The sequence below is a fragment of the Elgaria multicarinata genome, chromosome 7 (assembly GCF_023053635.1).
Source record: "Elgaria multicarinata webbii isolate HBS135686 ecotype San Diego chromosome 7, rElgMul1.1.pri, whole genome shotgun sequence".
NCBI lineage: Eukaryota > Metazoa > Chordata > Lepidosauria > Squamata > Anguidae > Elgaria > Elgaria multicarinata.
The window spans coordinates 83534479-83551974 of NC_086177.1; the positions used below are offsets into that span (position 1 = coordinate 83534479).

A 17496-nucleotide genomic window follows, 5' to 3' on the forward strand; every position below is an offset into this window, starting at 1 on the left:
CAACAATTCCCTAATTCAGTTGCAGGCTTTCAAAGATCTCTTTGCATGACAAACTGTGCAGATTGACTGTGCAGAGGATAGGGGAAAGGGATTGAAGCAGCAGGCCTTGCCCAAACACATACACACACACACACACACTTCAGTGCAGAAGAGCAGATAACCACATGGTGATAAGGGGCAGGCCTTGCTGCCATGATCCTACTCTCCCAGCCTCCATGCACTCAGTATATTAAGTAGGTTATGGGAACAAGGGTAGAATGCCTGGGGGCAAGGATGGGAAGGCATATTCCAGTGATGGGCTGGGCTGTAGGCAAAAGGGGTGGGGCCAAAGACCAAATGGGTGGGGCCAAAGTAACAGCATATTTCATATTAAAACTCTCACCCTCCTTTTACATAGGAGAGACATTTCACCATTTTAGAGTGGGGGAAAAACTGCACAAAGACCGGAAAGGGGATGGCGGAAGGCAAAGGGTGTGTGGCTATCTGGGGAACTGGATCAGGACCCCAGGCCTGAGGTTCTGTAGCTCTGATGTATAGCAGCCATGTGCAGAGGAAGCAAGTGATGCCCATACATGTATAAACTCAGCCTCTTTCAGCATAATCTATATATCCTTATTCAGAAGTAAGTCCCACTGAGTCGAATGGGGTTTATTCCCAGGCTCGTACTTCCTTTCACCTACATAATGCTGAGTAGAGTCTCACTGACTGTGTCTATCTAAATGCCATTCAAGTTTTCTCTTAGGTGTTGTGGACGCATTCATGATTGAAACTCAATTTTGATTTACATTACACAAATGCTACAAGGCTACAGTCCAAATTGGGGCCCTATGTGCTGGATAGTGACCAATAATAACAACAATAATAATAGCAAAACACAGCACTCCTATTTTGCTCTTTAACTTGACAGGAGAACCCATGAGTAAACTGAAGGACTGAACTGTGATGGTAGTTCTTCTGTGTAGGAAGACAAAATGCTGCTCTTCCTGGAATAATGGCAACACCCTAGAATGTACTGGGCACACGCCACACGTGAAGTTCATGCACCCCTACACTCAAAACAAATTTGTTCTGGGTAACTTCAGAAATTATTACTAGCGTGAAAGGTGAGAGGGGTCAGAATCACATCTCTCTTGAAAAATATTTAGATGGCTTTGTCCAACCCCCAATTTGTCGGGATTTTTACTCACTTTTGGAACCCTTCTGTTAGACAAAGGCATTAAGTATGATGACCGAAACAATGATGCACTGTTAGCTGCTGCAGGCCTTTAAATATTTGCAGACTTACTTTCCAAAATTGGCAGAAAACTTGTTTTGTAAAGCACTGAGTTGACTTGAAGTAATAGCATAGCAACGGTAAGTTAAAACAGAAACAAGGCAAGTGAACAGTGTTTGAGGCCGTTTGCTGTACAATAGTGTTTATACACTATTACAAACTAAAACAAACAGACAAACAACCCTAAAACAGGTGGATCATCCCAAGGTTAAGTTACTAGGGCATGAACAATTGTACGTCTGTGGCAATTGTGTTTCCATTTCTTTATACATATCATCACTTGCTTGCACTAATGTTAAAACCAGAAAACCTTCTCTAGTACACAGTGGCTATAAATGCCAAATCAATTTTCAGCAGATAATAAAGTCCATGTTTTACAATCAGCAATGCAATGTTTTACTACCCAAAATGTAAGCTAATAATATATAGCTCCACTAAATGGAAAATGCAGATACACTGTTAAAAATGGGCTGGCTGTAAGATGATGGATCATTTCTGCTGGGACCTTCTTAAAGCTGTGCGCAAATGTTTTGAAAATATCACATGATGTGGCCATGTGTTAAAAATTATAGTCAGTTAAGTTCTCTGCTAAGAAAAATATGTGGGCAATTTATGAAATGCACTCCAGGATGGAGATGTCTTAAGTAAAACCAGATTCTGAAAACAAACCCTTTTTTTCTGGAAACATGAACTTAAAAAGTTTTGCAGGCACATCTGGACAACAGAAGTAAAGAAGGGGTGGTCTGACCTAATACCGGCCATCTTCTAAAAGAGTAGCATTATTTCTGGGCTACAATGTCTGTGATCAGTGCTTGTCCTTTTAAGGCAACCATCCTGAATAGTGCCATGGGCAATAATAAAGCATTTTGTAGGCCAACATCTGCTCTTTGAAAATACATTAAAATGACTGGTACATTTGTAACTTTAAAACAACAAACCAAAACATTTTAGAGTAAACATACACACAGGATAAGTTAACTGCTGCTGGCATTTTTTTAAAAAAGGAAAAAAGATATGGACAGCACAATATAGTTTACTTACTGTGCAATCCTAGGCAAGTCTACTCTCACATAAACTCAACTGAAATTAATGGGAATTACTCCCAGGTAAAAGTGTATAGGATTGCACCATTAAAGATATACATACTTGGGATGTATTTTTATTGCAAGTACTGGTCTACCTCTTTCTACGGTGCTAAATCTGTGACAGGACTCTATGACTTCAGATTGTAGGTGGGGGTTCAGAGGACAGAACATAAAAATAAGGAATAATTCCATACACATAGAAACCTAGTATGTCAGAGATAAGACAAGGCTAGAATCCTCTTTGATTCCTGGCTTTCCTTGTGCCCCTACCAGCACTCTGTCATGATGTAGGCCAGAAACAGATTTATTACAAAAATGAAAACTAGGCTACATAAGGATTCATGTAAATCTCTTGTTGCACAACACTTCATACTGCTGACTTCCATTTATCTAAATGAATTCTAGATGAAATATCCATTTCACTGCCAATCCACAGCAGCAGCAGCAGCAGCCCAGGAATAGGTTTCTAGATATAGCAAATATTTGTAGCCAATCACACTCAATAGAATTCACTTGTAGTCTTGAAGTGATTCCTTGTGAGAGTGCTACTGCTACATACAAAGCCAGAGATGGAAGAGGTTTTAATACTGCATCAATTCTAGAAATATAAGAATTGCCTCCAAGGATGCTTCCCAAAAGTCAGTACATGTATGTGTGCATGTGAGTGTGTGTGTGCTCTCACACACACAAAATTACAATGACATAATATCGCATAATGTAAAAAATACACATCCTTTTAATCTCCTGAACATAATATGCTTATTTTTAAAATACAAAATCTCTCCCAGATGGCTAATAATGCCCATTTGGGGGGGAAATACCAACAACACAATAATAAAAGGCTGAAATATGCTGTGAACAGATTGAGAGGCAGTGCATCCTAAAGGAGGGGGGAAGTACAGATGGGTGTCAAAAATAGCCAAGTGTCAGATCTGCTCAAGTATCTCCATTCTGGCACATGCTCCCAGTCACAGCTGTTAGTGTATTCTCTGTATCCAAGTGCAAGGTTTTCTAACACTCAGAGCTGACATTAAGAGACCAAAAAAAAGAAAAAAAAAGCCTGCCTTACTGCACTTCATTTTTGCTGCCACTTTAAGAGCCTGCTGGCAATTAAAAATTCATGTAATTATTAAGTTCTACAGCATTGATAAGTGTATATAGGCGCACATGTAGCTCAGCCCCTTTTTATTAAAGATGCATGACCATTTAACCAGCAGGTAGATTAAGTAATTTGAGATCCAAAGGCTCAATAAGAAAGAGGGGTTTGGAAAAAACCCTGCTTTAGATACTCTATGACAGCTTAAAAGTTGCAAAATTATCAATTTCTAGGGCATGCTGTATGTAAACGTTAAAAAAAACGAAATCGTAAATAAGCATTTCCAATATCCGTACACCCAAATATATATGCAGGTACTCCTGCATAAAATGATGCAGCTTGTTGTCACACAGAAGAATCATTGCAGTTACGTCTGTGTTCCTAATGAGGACTACATATTTCAAAATACGAGATAATGCAAATTGCCATTTACAGTCAGAGGGTTAAAATTGGCCTTTCGTAGTCCTCAGTTGTCATCTATGCAAATTAATTTGCCCACATTCAACCATACAAATCCTCTTAGCCTTGTGCTCTGAGCATACAGAGCTCCCACTTTGTTGATTCCAGGATTGCAATTGTGACAAGGAGCATGTCAGTGATGGAATACAACCGTGCATCCACATCCTAAAGGAAGAACATTCTTCAAACAACTGGCAATACCTATATGCAACTGTGGTCACAGCAAATTGGCAGATACTGTTTCAAAACACCATCTGTGATGGGTACACACTCTTTAGCAAAGACAGTCTCTTTGCCTTTTTCCTACCCAGAAAAGCAGCCAGTCACACGGTGCCTGCTATCATTATTTTAAAAATTTAAGTAATTTAAATATTTTCCCTGCAGCTATAGGTTCTTGTAACTATACCTGTAGGTTTCAAAGCACCCGTCATACTCCCTGTCAGAACAAAAAGAATCAATTCTTCCTTGGTTTACAAAATATTCTCTCTCTCTCACACACACACACACTTTTTCCCTCAAGAAAGCCCTTCACATAATTTACCCTACACCGATGAAATATTTCCACTGGCAGCGCCATTTATCAATTAGGCAAGAAGTCAAGATCCAAGGATAATATTTTCAGGAGGAAACTGAAATGCTAAAAATTTCCACTCCCACAACAGTTTCACCCATTCAGCAAAAATACATTAGATATTTAAAGAGAAATATAATTCAGATATTCAGCTGCAGGCCACCAAAGGCAGTGGATTTAAGTGAAAAGTCTGAAATAATTTGTTGTATTCCCTCTCACTTCATTCCTCTAGCGTAAGCAGCTTTTCAAAGAGATCATTGCTGGTGCTCTCCCCATGATCACACAAGTCATCCCTCCCGATAAATCTGAGGTTTCCAGATACATAGTACAGCTCAATCATAAGAGATAGATAGAAGCTATAATTCTCCTCATACCCTCACAGAATGCACGCGCCCACAGGCAGACAGATTTGCTACTGTCTCTTCTTCATTTAGTATTCAGTATTGCAATATATTACGCACACCGGGTAGTTTCACACAGATACAAACACACACACACATCGCTCTTTCAACCCAGATGCTACAACCAGCTTGTACAACCACTCTGTGCACATGCCAGCCTCTATGTATTATTTTTGCTAGCGGAAAAATCTAACTATAAAATGACTGTGCTTTCTCGTTTCCATCAAGAAGAAAAGAGGGGTGGGGAGTGGAGAGAAAGAGAGAGAGAGAGACAGAGACAGAGAGAGAGAGAGAGAGAGAGAGAGAGAGAGAGAAGCGAGACAGAGAGAAAAGCACTCACCAGGCATCTTGAATAAAACAGACCCACTGCAAAAGGCTTTCTCCTAAAAGCAAGCTTATTTGGGACTCAGCGCCTCCTGTTCTGGAATGAGCACAGAGAAGCACGGAGGGCCATCCTAACTGGCTCTGGCAGAGTAGCTGGAGGCAGGATGCTGGGCGCGTGCATTTGCCAGGCAAAGACAGATGGAGAACTGACACTCTGTATTGCACTTGGAGCAGAAATGTGAATGATGACAGGAGCACATGTGGCCTTGAACCCAGCCCCGTCTCTTCAGGCAGAACAATGACAGGGATGTGTGTGCAAATTATCACAACCCCCTCAGCTGACTCTTCGTACTGTACCTTTCACAGCAAGTTCCAGAGGACCAAAAGAATAGACAGTAAAATGCAGAGTGATAAAGCCAAACACTGAATTATTCATTTTCTTCCTCTTTAAAGTTAACCCTTTCTTCCACAGAAAGCGTCTATTAAAAACAGTGCTTCCTCCCTTCCCCCTCCCAATTAACGGCTATAAATTTTAACTCCTAGTAGGGGGGAAAGCCCCCCCCCGATCGCTTCTATATTATAAAATTCACAGTGTGCGTGAACACACAAGTTGTTTTTTTTAAGAGGGAAAAATAGAATTTTGCTATTGATGTGTCATTTTATCACAGTGAACAGAGTATCAAAATCATTCCTTTTGTCAGCTTCTCAGTGGTATGTATAAAATAGAACACACTTAGAGGCAGTCCACTTTCATTTTACTACAATGCTTTTAACCCCCCTGGGATTCCGGCATTGATATGCTCCAAACATTTGCCGCTTACTCTTCCCTTACCTTGCATGGTGATCCATGGGGGATGAAAACAAAATCTTCCCTGTAAAGCCTTTTTCAAAAGCTAAACAATCATGTCCTCCCGATTTCTGATTTCTGCACTCCCCTTAAATGTTTATCCTTCACATGAATAACATATGCCTGGCTAGGTTCATTGCACTCTTCCCTATTAAGCTTTAATGGACACCATGATACATAAAACTACAAGTCTTTGTTACAGTGCTTTATCTAAAGCTGGCTATTTTCCTCTCAGCAGTCCCTCTTCAGTCCTTTGTAAAACATCCTCTGCTTCATAAGAGAAACATACGCCTGACTTGCATACCTTCTGCAACGCGTTTAGGCTTACAGAAAATTCCAGGCAAAAGGGGAAAGCCAACTGTATTTCCCTCCCCAATGACCCCCCCCCCCTCCTCTTCCAGTTTAAAGCCCATAGAAAGACTTTGGAGACAAACAATTTTACAGCTTGATTAGGGTTCTCTCTTTCTGAGCCTTTATCTGTGAATGTTCAATGGCATTTCAAGCTTATATGTTCGCGTTAATCTAAAAGGCAGAAAACAAATCCTTAAATGCTTCATCTTTAAGGAATAATTTTAGATGTTACAACATGTTTTCTGTCCCCTCTCTCTGTTCTGTTGTTCTTTCTCTTTCTCCTCCTCATGGCAATAGAACAGAAAAAAGTCCAACATTCATATAAGTAGGAATTGTCTTCAATGAACTGTTGGTAATTATGTACTTAAAAGCAAAGGAGGTTATCTTGAAAAACTACCAACACAACAACTACTACTGACCCTCTAAAAATACATGTACTAAGTTTTCAAATAACTAGCAAAAAGTGTGTATTTGCCATTCTTGAATCTGAGACGCTCATCTTAAAAAGGGGGTGGAGAGATTGTACAGTGGCATCTGTTTGGAGGGCAAAAAGTGCACTCATCTAAGTCAGATGTCTAGATGTGTAGCAAAGTTTTGTAAGAGTTTTGATGGATCTGGGAAATAAAAGTCTTACATAGCGGTAAATATTACAAATGCTAGCTGATAACTTGAGAAGAAAAAAGGGGAAACCCACTCTGAGAATATTTATGCAACACACTGTTTAAGAGATACCACTACCTCGTTATTTATTATTTAAAAACAAACAAACACACGAGGCTATGCTTCAGATGAAACTGGGATGGGGTGGGGGACATTTTCACTGTTGGAAAAGCAACCTTTCATCAACACAGAAGCAGACAGAAGCAGCTTTAAAAACAGAGAGGAAAAATAATGGGTCTAAAGGTACAACACATTTAATAAAATGGAATGATATTCAATTTTAAAAGTGGGTCAATATCAGCACATTGTAAATCCTCAAACCATGGCTCAGAAAATTGAACACTACCATATGCCATGTGATTATGCATCTTTTCTATGTGTAAAAAGGCTTTTTAAGCTGTTATCTGACTACAGTAATTGCCATTTAAATTGATCCACGTCAACAAAAACTGGATCCCTGGAGATTCTCACCTAGAAGACTACTTATGGAAGGGGCCTAACAGAATGCCTGTGCATCTGAGACTACTTCAGCGTTTTCTCAAGCAGCCAGCTGCAGGAATCATCCCCCACCCTCATTATTTAATACTCTGAGGCAAGCAGCAACACATTTGGCAGTCCTCAGATAAATATTCCTGGATATATATTTTTTAATGCAGCCACTTAAGGATTACTGTAACAATTTTTGTACCACTTAGTTATTTAAAAAAATATGAAATGAGGCCAAAATGTGTAACAGTGATGGACAATCGATGTCAACAATTCTGTAAAATATCACTACTCTCTACTGGTCTTGCACAGCAGAGAAATACATCAAAACAACAATAAGGAAAAGTATTTATTGCATGCAAAAATATGGAGCATCATATAAGGATACAAGGAAGTATGTAAACATTAGGTGCAAGAAGCAACACAATAGGCTGAAGGTTATCCTATAAAAAGCTATTATCGTGTGTATATTTAGCCAAGGTATTATTCTGCAGATCTTCAAACCACTTAGAAAGTGATGTCAAATGATCTAGTACACCTCCCCACAGCCAAGGCTGTCTCTGTGCCCACCCTCCACCTCCACCATCAAACACATAAAATATCAACATGCAAAATTAGATTTATTTTGAATCTTAGAAAGTTGTTATTCCATCGCATTACCCATAGGCGGGAAATATTCTCATAAACCAGAGCGTTAGGCCTATGTGCACTGTAAATAATGGGACACACAATCATAATAAACAGTGTGCAGATCCAGGTTAGCAGTTTATAGGTTTGATGTAGACATTTTCCTCTTGCTTACACCTGACTTACCAAAAGGGACTAGAAGTCCTCTGAATTGCTTATGTAGCTAGCTAATGAAAGTTCTTTGTTAGCAGCAAAGGAAGAAATTGACTCAAAGCTTTCATGCAGGCCTTCTCAACTTTCCCTCTCTCCTCCTAGCAGACTGTTGAGATACACTATGACTTCACACAGTCGGTATTAAGTGAGTTAATTCAAAGGCATTGAAACCTCATTGATCCTAATTGAAAGCAATACACCCAACCAAATAGTTTTCTACCCCATCTGTTCTGGCCTGCCACCAGCTATTCAGTTCAAGACAATTAATAGTTTCAGATATTCTAACTGACCCAATAAAGGCACTCATTTAAGCAGGACTGCATTAACAAAGTGAAAAACCAAGGGCAAAATGGGTTCAAATGAAGCATTTTACTCCTATTTGGCATTAACAAAGCTGAATAATGCTTATTCTGACTTTTTATGTGCAAGGCTTGATAAACTGAATGAGAAGGCACTCAATGATCAGGCAACGAGCATTGATGAATGGTCATTAGGACACCCCCTCATCTCAAGGAAAGGCTATTCGACAAAGTGGCATACCAGTTGGAATAGGCGGACTCGCTAATGTCCAGATTTGCCCACTCGCTTGCTCCACTTTCACTCTCACGCCACTGGCCACCAAATGAAGCTGACATATTGGAAAATAATCTTTTATGGGTGAACGGCAACTAAAAATAGAAACATTAGCTGGGCTTTCAACTTTTGATCTGCTAAGTTTGTCGGGTTCCAAAGATCTGATTTTCCACCCAGCTGGAAGCCATTAGTGTTTTCACAAGGAATCCTACTGACAAGGCAAACCCACCTAATAGATGAGCTGTTGAGTTTTTGTGGGGAGATTTCTTCTCAATACCTTCCTAACTTTATTCAATAGACTGTCAACATGATGTACAGTAAACACACCAACACATGAAGAAATGTATTAATTTCTTAGAGGTGGTGACAGTGTCCCCTACTGTATTTCTCTAAAACATTTATGTTGCTTTTCTTTTGTTAAAAAAAAGAAAGAATCCAAAGCAGTTTACCAGTACTGTAGCGGGGCTAAATAAGATAATAATTAAATCTGTTTCACACTTTTTACAAAAAGGAAACCGAAACCTGTACGTTCTCTTATTGCAAGGACTTGTATTAAAACGTCATAGCTGTATTGTTCGGACTTTATACTGTTAGTTTTACCCTACCCTGTGCCTGTTTACCCTACCCTGTGCCTGTTTGCATTCTCTTCCCCTCCTTATTGTTCTACTATGATTTTATTAGATTGTAAGCCTATGCGGCAGGGTCTTGCTATTTACTGTTTTACTCTGTACAGCACCATGTACATTGATGGTGCTATATAAATAAATAAATAATAATAATAATAATAATAATAATAATAATAATAATAATAATGAAGTAATACAGCAAATATTCCAACGGAGATCAGAGACTCAAATTATTGATTTTTCTTTTTAGCCCTGCCATGAGACAATATCCACACTAAATCTTTAAAAAGGACTATACTTTTTTCCTGAGAAACTTCATTAAAATACTTTAATATGACATGTGATTTCAACTTTGAATACATGCATTTTAAAAACACACAGAGATAATGCCAAGAGTTTTTCCTACATACACACTTCCTTATTGGCAAAGTTTACTCTGTTTCTTAAAATAGCTACTATGGTATTTAAGATCACGCATAGCTGAGTGAAATGGAGATGGAAAAACTGTTTATAAAAATACTTTAGAGACCAAAGTGTGTGTATATGGTGGGGGAGAGGAATAGTAGGTTTAGTTTGTCAACTCTTGGGTATTTATTGGGATAAGATCCAGGGCATCCTCAAACAACACAGTTTTTAGGTGTATGCTTAAATATGAATGCAAAGAAATGCTTGTTTTCAAGCACATGCACAGGGATTGGCCATGGCTCTACCAAGTATACATGATGGCAAACTTGGGGTTAATTGAATGTAAAATGTGAAACTAATCTCCTGAAATTAAGTTAAATTAACATATAGGTTTAATAATGGAATCAAATAGGGGCATCATTTAAGCCACTTCAAATCAAGAGAGAACTTCTCTTGACAGGACAGACTGGTAAGCAAGATACTCCAACTGGTAACAGAGGCACATATGCCAAATTCAAGAATACTGTAAAATGGGACAAATTCTGTTGAGCCTCAGAAACCATACATGTTAGTGACATTTCAAACTACTGTATATGGAACAGAAACACTGAAAGTGACAGTAACACTGCTATTGCCAACACCATTCCAATCTATACAGTGTGAGCCAAAAAGTTATAACATCTGTTTTCAAGCCTTTGATGTATAAGCACCCACTCTCATCCTCAGTTTCCTACCTGTAAAATGAGAACAGCAGCAATCTTCTTTACAGGTCTTTTAAAAAGAGTTTATACAATAAAGATGGTAGCCTGCTTTACAAATTAAAAGTGTTCAAGCATCCCAAGAACTTAAGATCAGCAAACACTACTGCTACAGGGATGGGATGGCATATTAGGTAATGGCCCCAATTTATAATTTTCACTATAACAAAATAGTTAATACCTACATTATATTGCATAGATTGACAGAATATACTGTCCTACATAACCAATCAATTCCAATAACCACGGCTTCAAAAATGGAGTCCTAGTTTAGGGCAAAAATATAACCCCCAAACAACTTGAATCCCCTATTTATTGACATGTAATTGCTTTTAAAAGACATCTTCGAATCCACTTCTTTTCAGTGTGCAAAAAACCAACCAATGAAAGTATGTATTATTGGCTCTAATTAGATAATCATTTCTTTAAATAAACATTAGACGTACTCCTTTTTCTTAGAACCATTTATTATATATATATATTTGTGACATGCTTTCAGCCTTTAATGGGTGATTGCAACATTACATTGAGAACTTTTTGTTTTGTTTCGTTCCAGTGTCACCACCTCCCCGTTTTGACAGATAGTGAGTTAGTTTTGTTAAAATGCAAGGGGTGATAGCGTATGCTCCAGTGAACTTTCCCTCCTCTCGGCACCAGAGACAAAAACCTGCAGCTCAGCTCTGTGCTGGCAACCATCTGGACAGCTTTCTCTCAATGCCTGCCGCACACCACACTGCAGGCAACATTTCAGGGCTCCAGAGCACTGCGGAGCTATTCATGACATACCAATTTCACATTTTCTGCTTCTACACTTGCAACAATAAATGCTAATGAGGACGGTGAATGACATTTTTAAAGACAATAAAAAAGGTCTCAAAATCCCTTGCATATGGAGATACTGTTTTCTAAACTTCACCTTCTGTTAAGAAGCCATTTAGAATTTAGGATTGGGGGAGGGGGGATAACCTAGGAGAACAATGATATGATCAAAGCATAACCAAGTCCTATAGAATACGAAAGACAATAATGTTTGCAAGCTAGGTTAATGACATGCAGATTTTTTATGCCAATGTACCGCAGAAATACCTCTGTGCGGCAACCAACTCTTTTGACTGCATTGCTGCGCCTTATCAGGAGAGCTCATTAATTATTGTCTGTTTGCAGGGGGTGGGGGCAACTTTCAACGTTCATGCATAACCTCAAAAAGCCATACATTTAGATGATTTAATTGCTAATCTTTAGATGAGACTGGGGGTAAACTGTTATCATTAATTGATTTGAAATGCAATGCTTTCATAAAGATTAATGAAATGACTGTGTGTGGGCAAGCAAAACTATCGGATTCTGATGTTTTCTTTAAAAATGTGGCCTTTTACAATGCTCTTATTAATATTGTTTTTAAAAAATTGAAAAAGTTGGCTTACGCTGGGTAATACATTTGAGCTTCAGTTGGGAGCAGCGCCTTATCATTAACCGGGATTAAGACACTTTTCTCAAGATCCACCAGGTGGAGCAAATATGCAACACTACAGAATTATCAACATAAATTCAGATCACCGTTGCTAAATGGGGGGGGGGAGATCTGTTGTGTTCAACTCACCTCCCCTCTCACATACACACACATACCAGTTTCTTTTTCACTTTCTTTATAAATACGCAATTTATTAATTTGCTATATAGCCGAACTATTAACATTTATACCAATGCAACCCAACACACTGTGGCTACCTGAATGTGTTGTGTTTTCCCCCATATTGGTTCAATGTTATCTGTCTTATGCCTTTAAATTATACCAACTACGCTCCCAGGACTTGGGAAAGGGCTAGCTTAAGTTACAAAAGAGAGGGGAACAGAAATGGCCTCTTTTCTCCACAGAACTTGCACTTACCAATTTAAGGATGAAAGAGCATTGTTACAGCAGCTGTGGAAGGCTGGAATCACATAGCCTCTGACTGTGTGGTTCTCGTTTAAGGTTGGTTCTTACACCCCCTTGGCAGTGTGGCTGCTCTGGCAGCACCACTCCTTCCTGGACTGCTGGGCAACTTGAAAAGTCTAGGAACACATAGACAGAGCCCATATCCTGGGTCCTACTTGTATGCCACTTCCCTCAGCTTTCCAAGGATTCATGCTGGCATGTGGCTTCTCCCCTTCATGTGGGCTTCTGCAATGTGGTCCTGGGGTTCTCATAGTGCTGCAGTGGTGCTGCAGTGATTCCCATCCCACCAAAGTTGTGTGCAACATCTTGCACTGCAGAGGATTTGTTCAGCCATGTGCTTAGGGTCAAACTAAGTGTTCTGCTAATCAAGCATAGTGTAGCTATGTGGGATGTTTTCCACACTCTTCTGTAAGCACAGGCAACCCTGATCCAGATCAGAACCACAGCACTCTGGGAAGGAGTGCTATAATTTAATAAAAGGAAAAAATACCATAATTTAACAACAGAATTAAAATATAGTATTTCTGGGGGAAATGGGAGTGGGAGGGGAATCACAGCAACACCACTGCGGCACTGTGAGAACCCCGGGACCATATTGGAGAAGCCCACGCAAAGGGGAGAAGCCACATACTTCCCCCTTCCAGAAGGAGGAAGCAAAAAGGACTAGGCTGGGGTGGTCTGAAGGAAGCAGGATCCTAAGCCCACTCATTCCCCAGCATGCCTCCAAAACTGAGAGGAAAAACTCTAGTGAAACAGGAAAAAGCCGCCTTTGGGGGGGCAATTCTTCTACCACAGGCTCTTCTCTGCCCCCTGCCTTCTTCTTTCCACAGGACTGCTCTGCCTGTGTTTCTCCATAAGTCACTACGAGCTGAGAAAGAAGATCAGAAAAAAAGGATCATGGTGGAAGGGATGATAGTCAAGAAAAGAAGAACGTGCATGTCTGCAGGGGGCGGGTGGGGGGGAGATTTTCCAGAGAATTTGCATGAAGGCTTTAAAAGAAGGTGTCATGAGATTGATTCCTATCATCATTAGTAGGACTGAAATCAGTTCCAGATCGCCCACCTGATTATTCAGCTAGAGCATTGGTCCTAACAACAAAACAACATAAACATTTCTGAATTGTTCTCTGCTTCTACTAGGGCTGTTTGTTTGCAACATAGAAGCTGGAAGTTGGAGCCGTGGTGGATCCTAACTAGCAACTCTGTGTATAGTACCTCAAAGCATTGGTAGATCTCCCAAAGATGATATATGAAGTTGCTAGGGAAGTTGGTATTAGTTGCTATGGTCACCCCTAACAAGGCCCCCCATGGTGGCTTACAAAACAAAATGCCATAATTTGACAACAGAACTAATATAAAGAATTAAAACAAAGAACAGCTGAGTTGAAACCTTTGATCTCATTTTAAAAAAAAACCCATTAAAAGCCAGGTTTAATAAAAACATCTTTTATGGCTCACCTAAATGTCACCAGGGATGAGGATTATCTAACCTCCCATGGGAGGGAATTCCATAATTGAGGTGCTGTCACAGTAAAAAAATTAGAGAGAGAGAGAGAGAGAGAGAGAGAGAGAGAGAGAGAGAGAGAGAGAGAGAGAGAGAGAGAAAGAGAAAGCCCTGTCTTACATTTGCACTAACCAAACCTCTGCTGATGGTGAGATATATAAGAGGGTCTCTGAAGATGAGCATGTTCATATGGAAGGAGCCCAAGTGGGTTTGCCGGACCAATTTAACTTATTCTACCTTTATCTTTATCAGTGATGACTCCTTACCACCATATCCTATTGTACTGCTTGATACTGCTATGCAAAGCTGACTTTGAAAAATATTTTCCATAAAGATAACTGCTAGGAGGGGAGCGGGTTCCCTGAGATTAGCCATCTGTGCTTAACTGGGAATGGTATTTCCTAAATATAATTTTGTATGAATATTGAGTTTGAATACTGATGAATATTCAAAGGTTGAAACTGGACTTGGTCAAACTTTCCCTACCTTTCTGAGCAAGTGTAATCTACTTTACCCACTTAGATACTATAATGAGAGCATCACCATCATGAAATGGGAACACAGATTGCCAGTCCATTAAAAAGATCCACTGTGACTAAAGGAGAGAGAGGAAAACTGCCTGTGTCCCTGCCCACCCCCATCTACCAGAAACATTGTGGGTTTCAGGATCCTTTTACTGTGGGGTAGCCATACCAAGAGCCCTTCTGTCAGACCATGTGCAACCACTTGGAAACCCAAATAAGTAGGTAGCTTAGGAATGGTAGACTACAGACCAAACTACACATTCTGTTAATCATGCATAGTATAGCTTTTTCCGATAGTTTTCCTTACTCTCGTTAAAGGAGGGCTGATGGCAAAAGAGCAACAAGGAGGCTTCTAATGGCAGATATCCTCATCCAACTGTGGGCCTCCTTCCACAATATCCTATAGCTCCTACGACACACTACCAAGGACCATAGGATAGGACCTTGAAGGCCACTGCAAACTTTTTCCATGGTAAATCTTCCACTCTCCTCTGTTCTTTGCCAGTTTACTGTGCTCCTCCTCCATCGTAATCCCTACCATTTCTTTTCCATCTCTGGTAGAGACCTAAAGAATTCCACTGCCCTTTCTTCTTGCTGAACCTCTTGAAATTTTCTTCAATAAACCTAAAGATGTAAGTTCTCATATATACCGTACTTACTAAAATCTGAGCAGGTCTTTAACTTTTTCCTTTGCATATACAACCCCCTTACATATACAACTCTGAACACTCAAAAGTTGTGATTTAAATGGCATTACTTATTTATTTATTATTATTTCAGCACCCTCTTCCAAGGAAGATCCTTTCCTTACCCCTGAAGCTGAGGGTATACATCAGAAGAGTATTTTGACACAAACTATCCAATTTCTAGATGATAATAATAAAAATAAACTTTTATTTTACAAGTCACCACCAAACTGAGGTGGCTTCCTTTGAAAAATATTTTTTGGTACAGATTAAGAGAAGGGTTGACCCAAGATCAACTAAACCCAATGAGAATAATTCAGACACAGAAGCAGACCAGTTTGGATGCAATGCAAGTTAGTAATATACCAGTGCCAGAATTATAAAGGGAAAGGATAAATAGAGCCAATTTTTTCCTTTCTTTTTCTTTCTTTTTTTTTTAAAAGGGGAAAAAAGTCAATCTTTCTGCCAGCGTTGTCAGGACTGAGAACACAGGCCCGGCAGGAACCTCACATTCCTGACCAAACCCTGTTGCACACAATACGTCCTGAATGAAAGGAACTCAGGCCCGGCAGAGATAGCCGACTGTCAGGAACCAGCCCTGACGTTCGTGGACAGACAGGGTTGGCTTTCCAGGATGTCAGAGCAGCACACTGCAGCTAGAGATACTGGGTGTTCACATACTTTCAGATTGGATGTTTGGCTCTTCAGGTAAATAAACAAGGAAGCAGGGGCTGAAGTGTACAAGCCTGACCCCGGTGGTATGGCTCCATAGTTCTGCATATCAACTTCCGCAAGAACTGCCTGGAGCATCAACACGAAATCTTCTACATGTGCTCCCCCCTCCCTCTCCCTCTCTCCCCCCCCTCACACACACTCCCTACATGAAACAAATCTCTTAAGGTAATTACCAATCTATTTAGTGGTTTGCTTTCCTATGTTCAAGCAAAACTACTTGCACTGTGTAAAGATTATTTGTCTTTCATAGTCATTCTACATGATGATGACAACCATTGCAGCAATTGGAGTAAGTTAGACATTTCTTACATAATGAAATATCTACCACCTAAACAGTAAATTGTATGTTAAGATCAATAGATGTTGTTACGGTTTTTCGCAAAATACTTGCCTCTGCTAAAGTGTTGCAACAGTGACATTATTCCATTATTACAAACACAATTAGTTCTAGAGAAGCTTTAAAGAAACAACAGGAGGGTCAGCTTTGTACTATAAAGATATTTTAGAGTTTGTTCCATCTCCCACTCTTGCCAATATTTTTAAAAATCAGATTTACTCACACTCATAAAGCTAACAACTTTGGAATTCCTCAATGCACAACATAAAACTGGCCAGCTACACAGAGGCAAACCCAGGAACGGCTTTATAATTGACCTAATTTCCTATTGTTTAAAATGTCATCTGAAACAAAATAAGTTTTTTTTCTTTCTTTTTTCAAAAAAAGGTAAGTAACATTATGCTGTGTCTCAAGAATCTGCAAACGGGAACATGGGCTGAAAGACAAGAGAGAAGGAGAGCACAAAAGGAAGCCTGCTTGTCCGTGTTCAACACAAAGAACATTAAATGAAAACAACTGGCATGCTGCCAAATTCCTATAGAGGCAAAGAGATTCAAATAAATTGATTTCACGCATCACACTGACCTGGGATCAGTGAGCAGTGGTACAATATACTCAGAACTCTGTGTGAGGCAAAGCCCATTAATGTTATCAGACCCTTAGTATATTACCAAGAAGAAAATGTGCTCTCTCCCGCTCTCTCTCCCTCCTTCCCTCTCATTCTCCAAATCCTTCTCAGAAGAGAAACTTAAGGCTAAATTTTAAAAGATATCAGATTTTAAAAGCAAAAGCCCTCCCTGCTAATCTTTGTATTTATTGGTAACACGATTTTTCTTTCAAAATGCGCAAATGTTCTGTGGTTTTAAATATATATTGTTATGTGCTCCTCCCGCGGTGGAATGGTGTAAAAACTCCAGAGGCAGTTGCTACCAGGTTTAGCTTCCTTTTGATGGGAGAGCACTGGAGGTCTGTAGCATCTCTGTCGCATTTGCTTTATTTACAAATATACAAGCAGAACAC

General features: G+C 39.6%; 1 protein-coding gene across 7 annotated transcripts in view; it reads right to left on the bottom strand.

Moving 5' to 3' along the window:
* Positions 1-17496, bottom strand: part of RUNX1T1 (RUNX1 partner transcriptional co-repressor 1) — a 166558-nt gene that overhangs the window by 111593 nt on the left and 37469 nt on the right. The window contains exon 1 of one of the 7 annotated variants that reach the window (XM_063130931.1): positions 5567-5573. The exons of 5 other annotated variants lie outside the window; for them this stretch is intronic. Coding sequence is in view for 1 of the 2 variants with exons in the window: in XM_063130929.1 (XP_062986999.1) it covers positions 5226-5232 (7 nt within the window). In the remaining variant the exon portion in view is untranslated. One more of the 7 variants, XM_063130929.1, reaches the window with a different exon arrangement.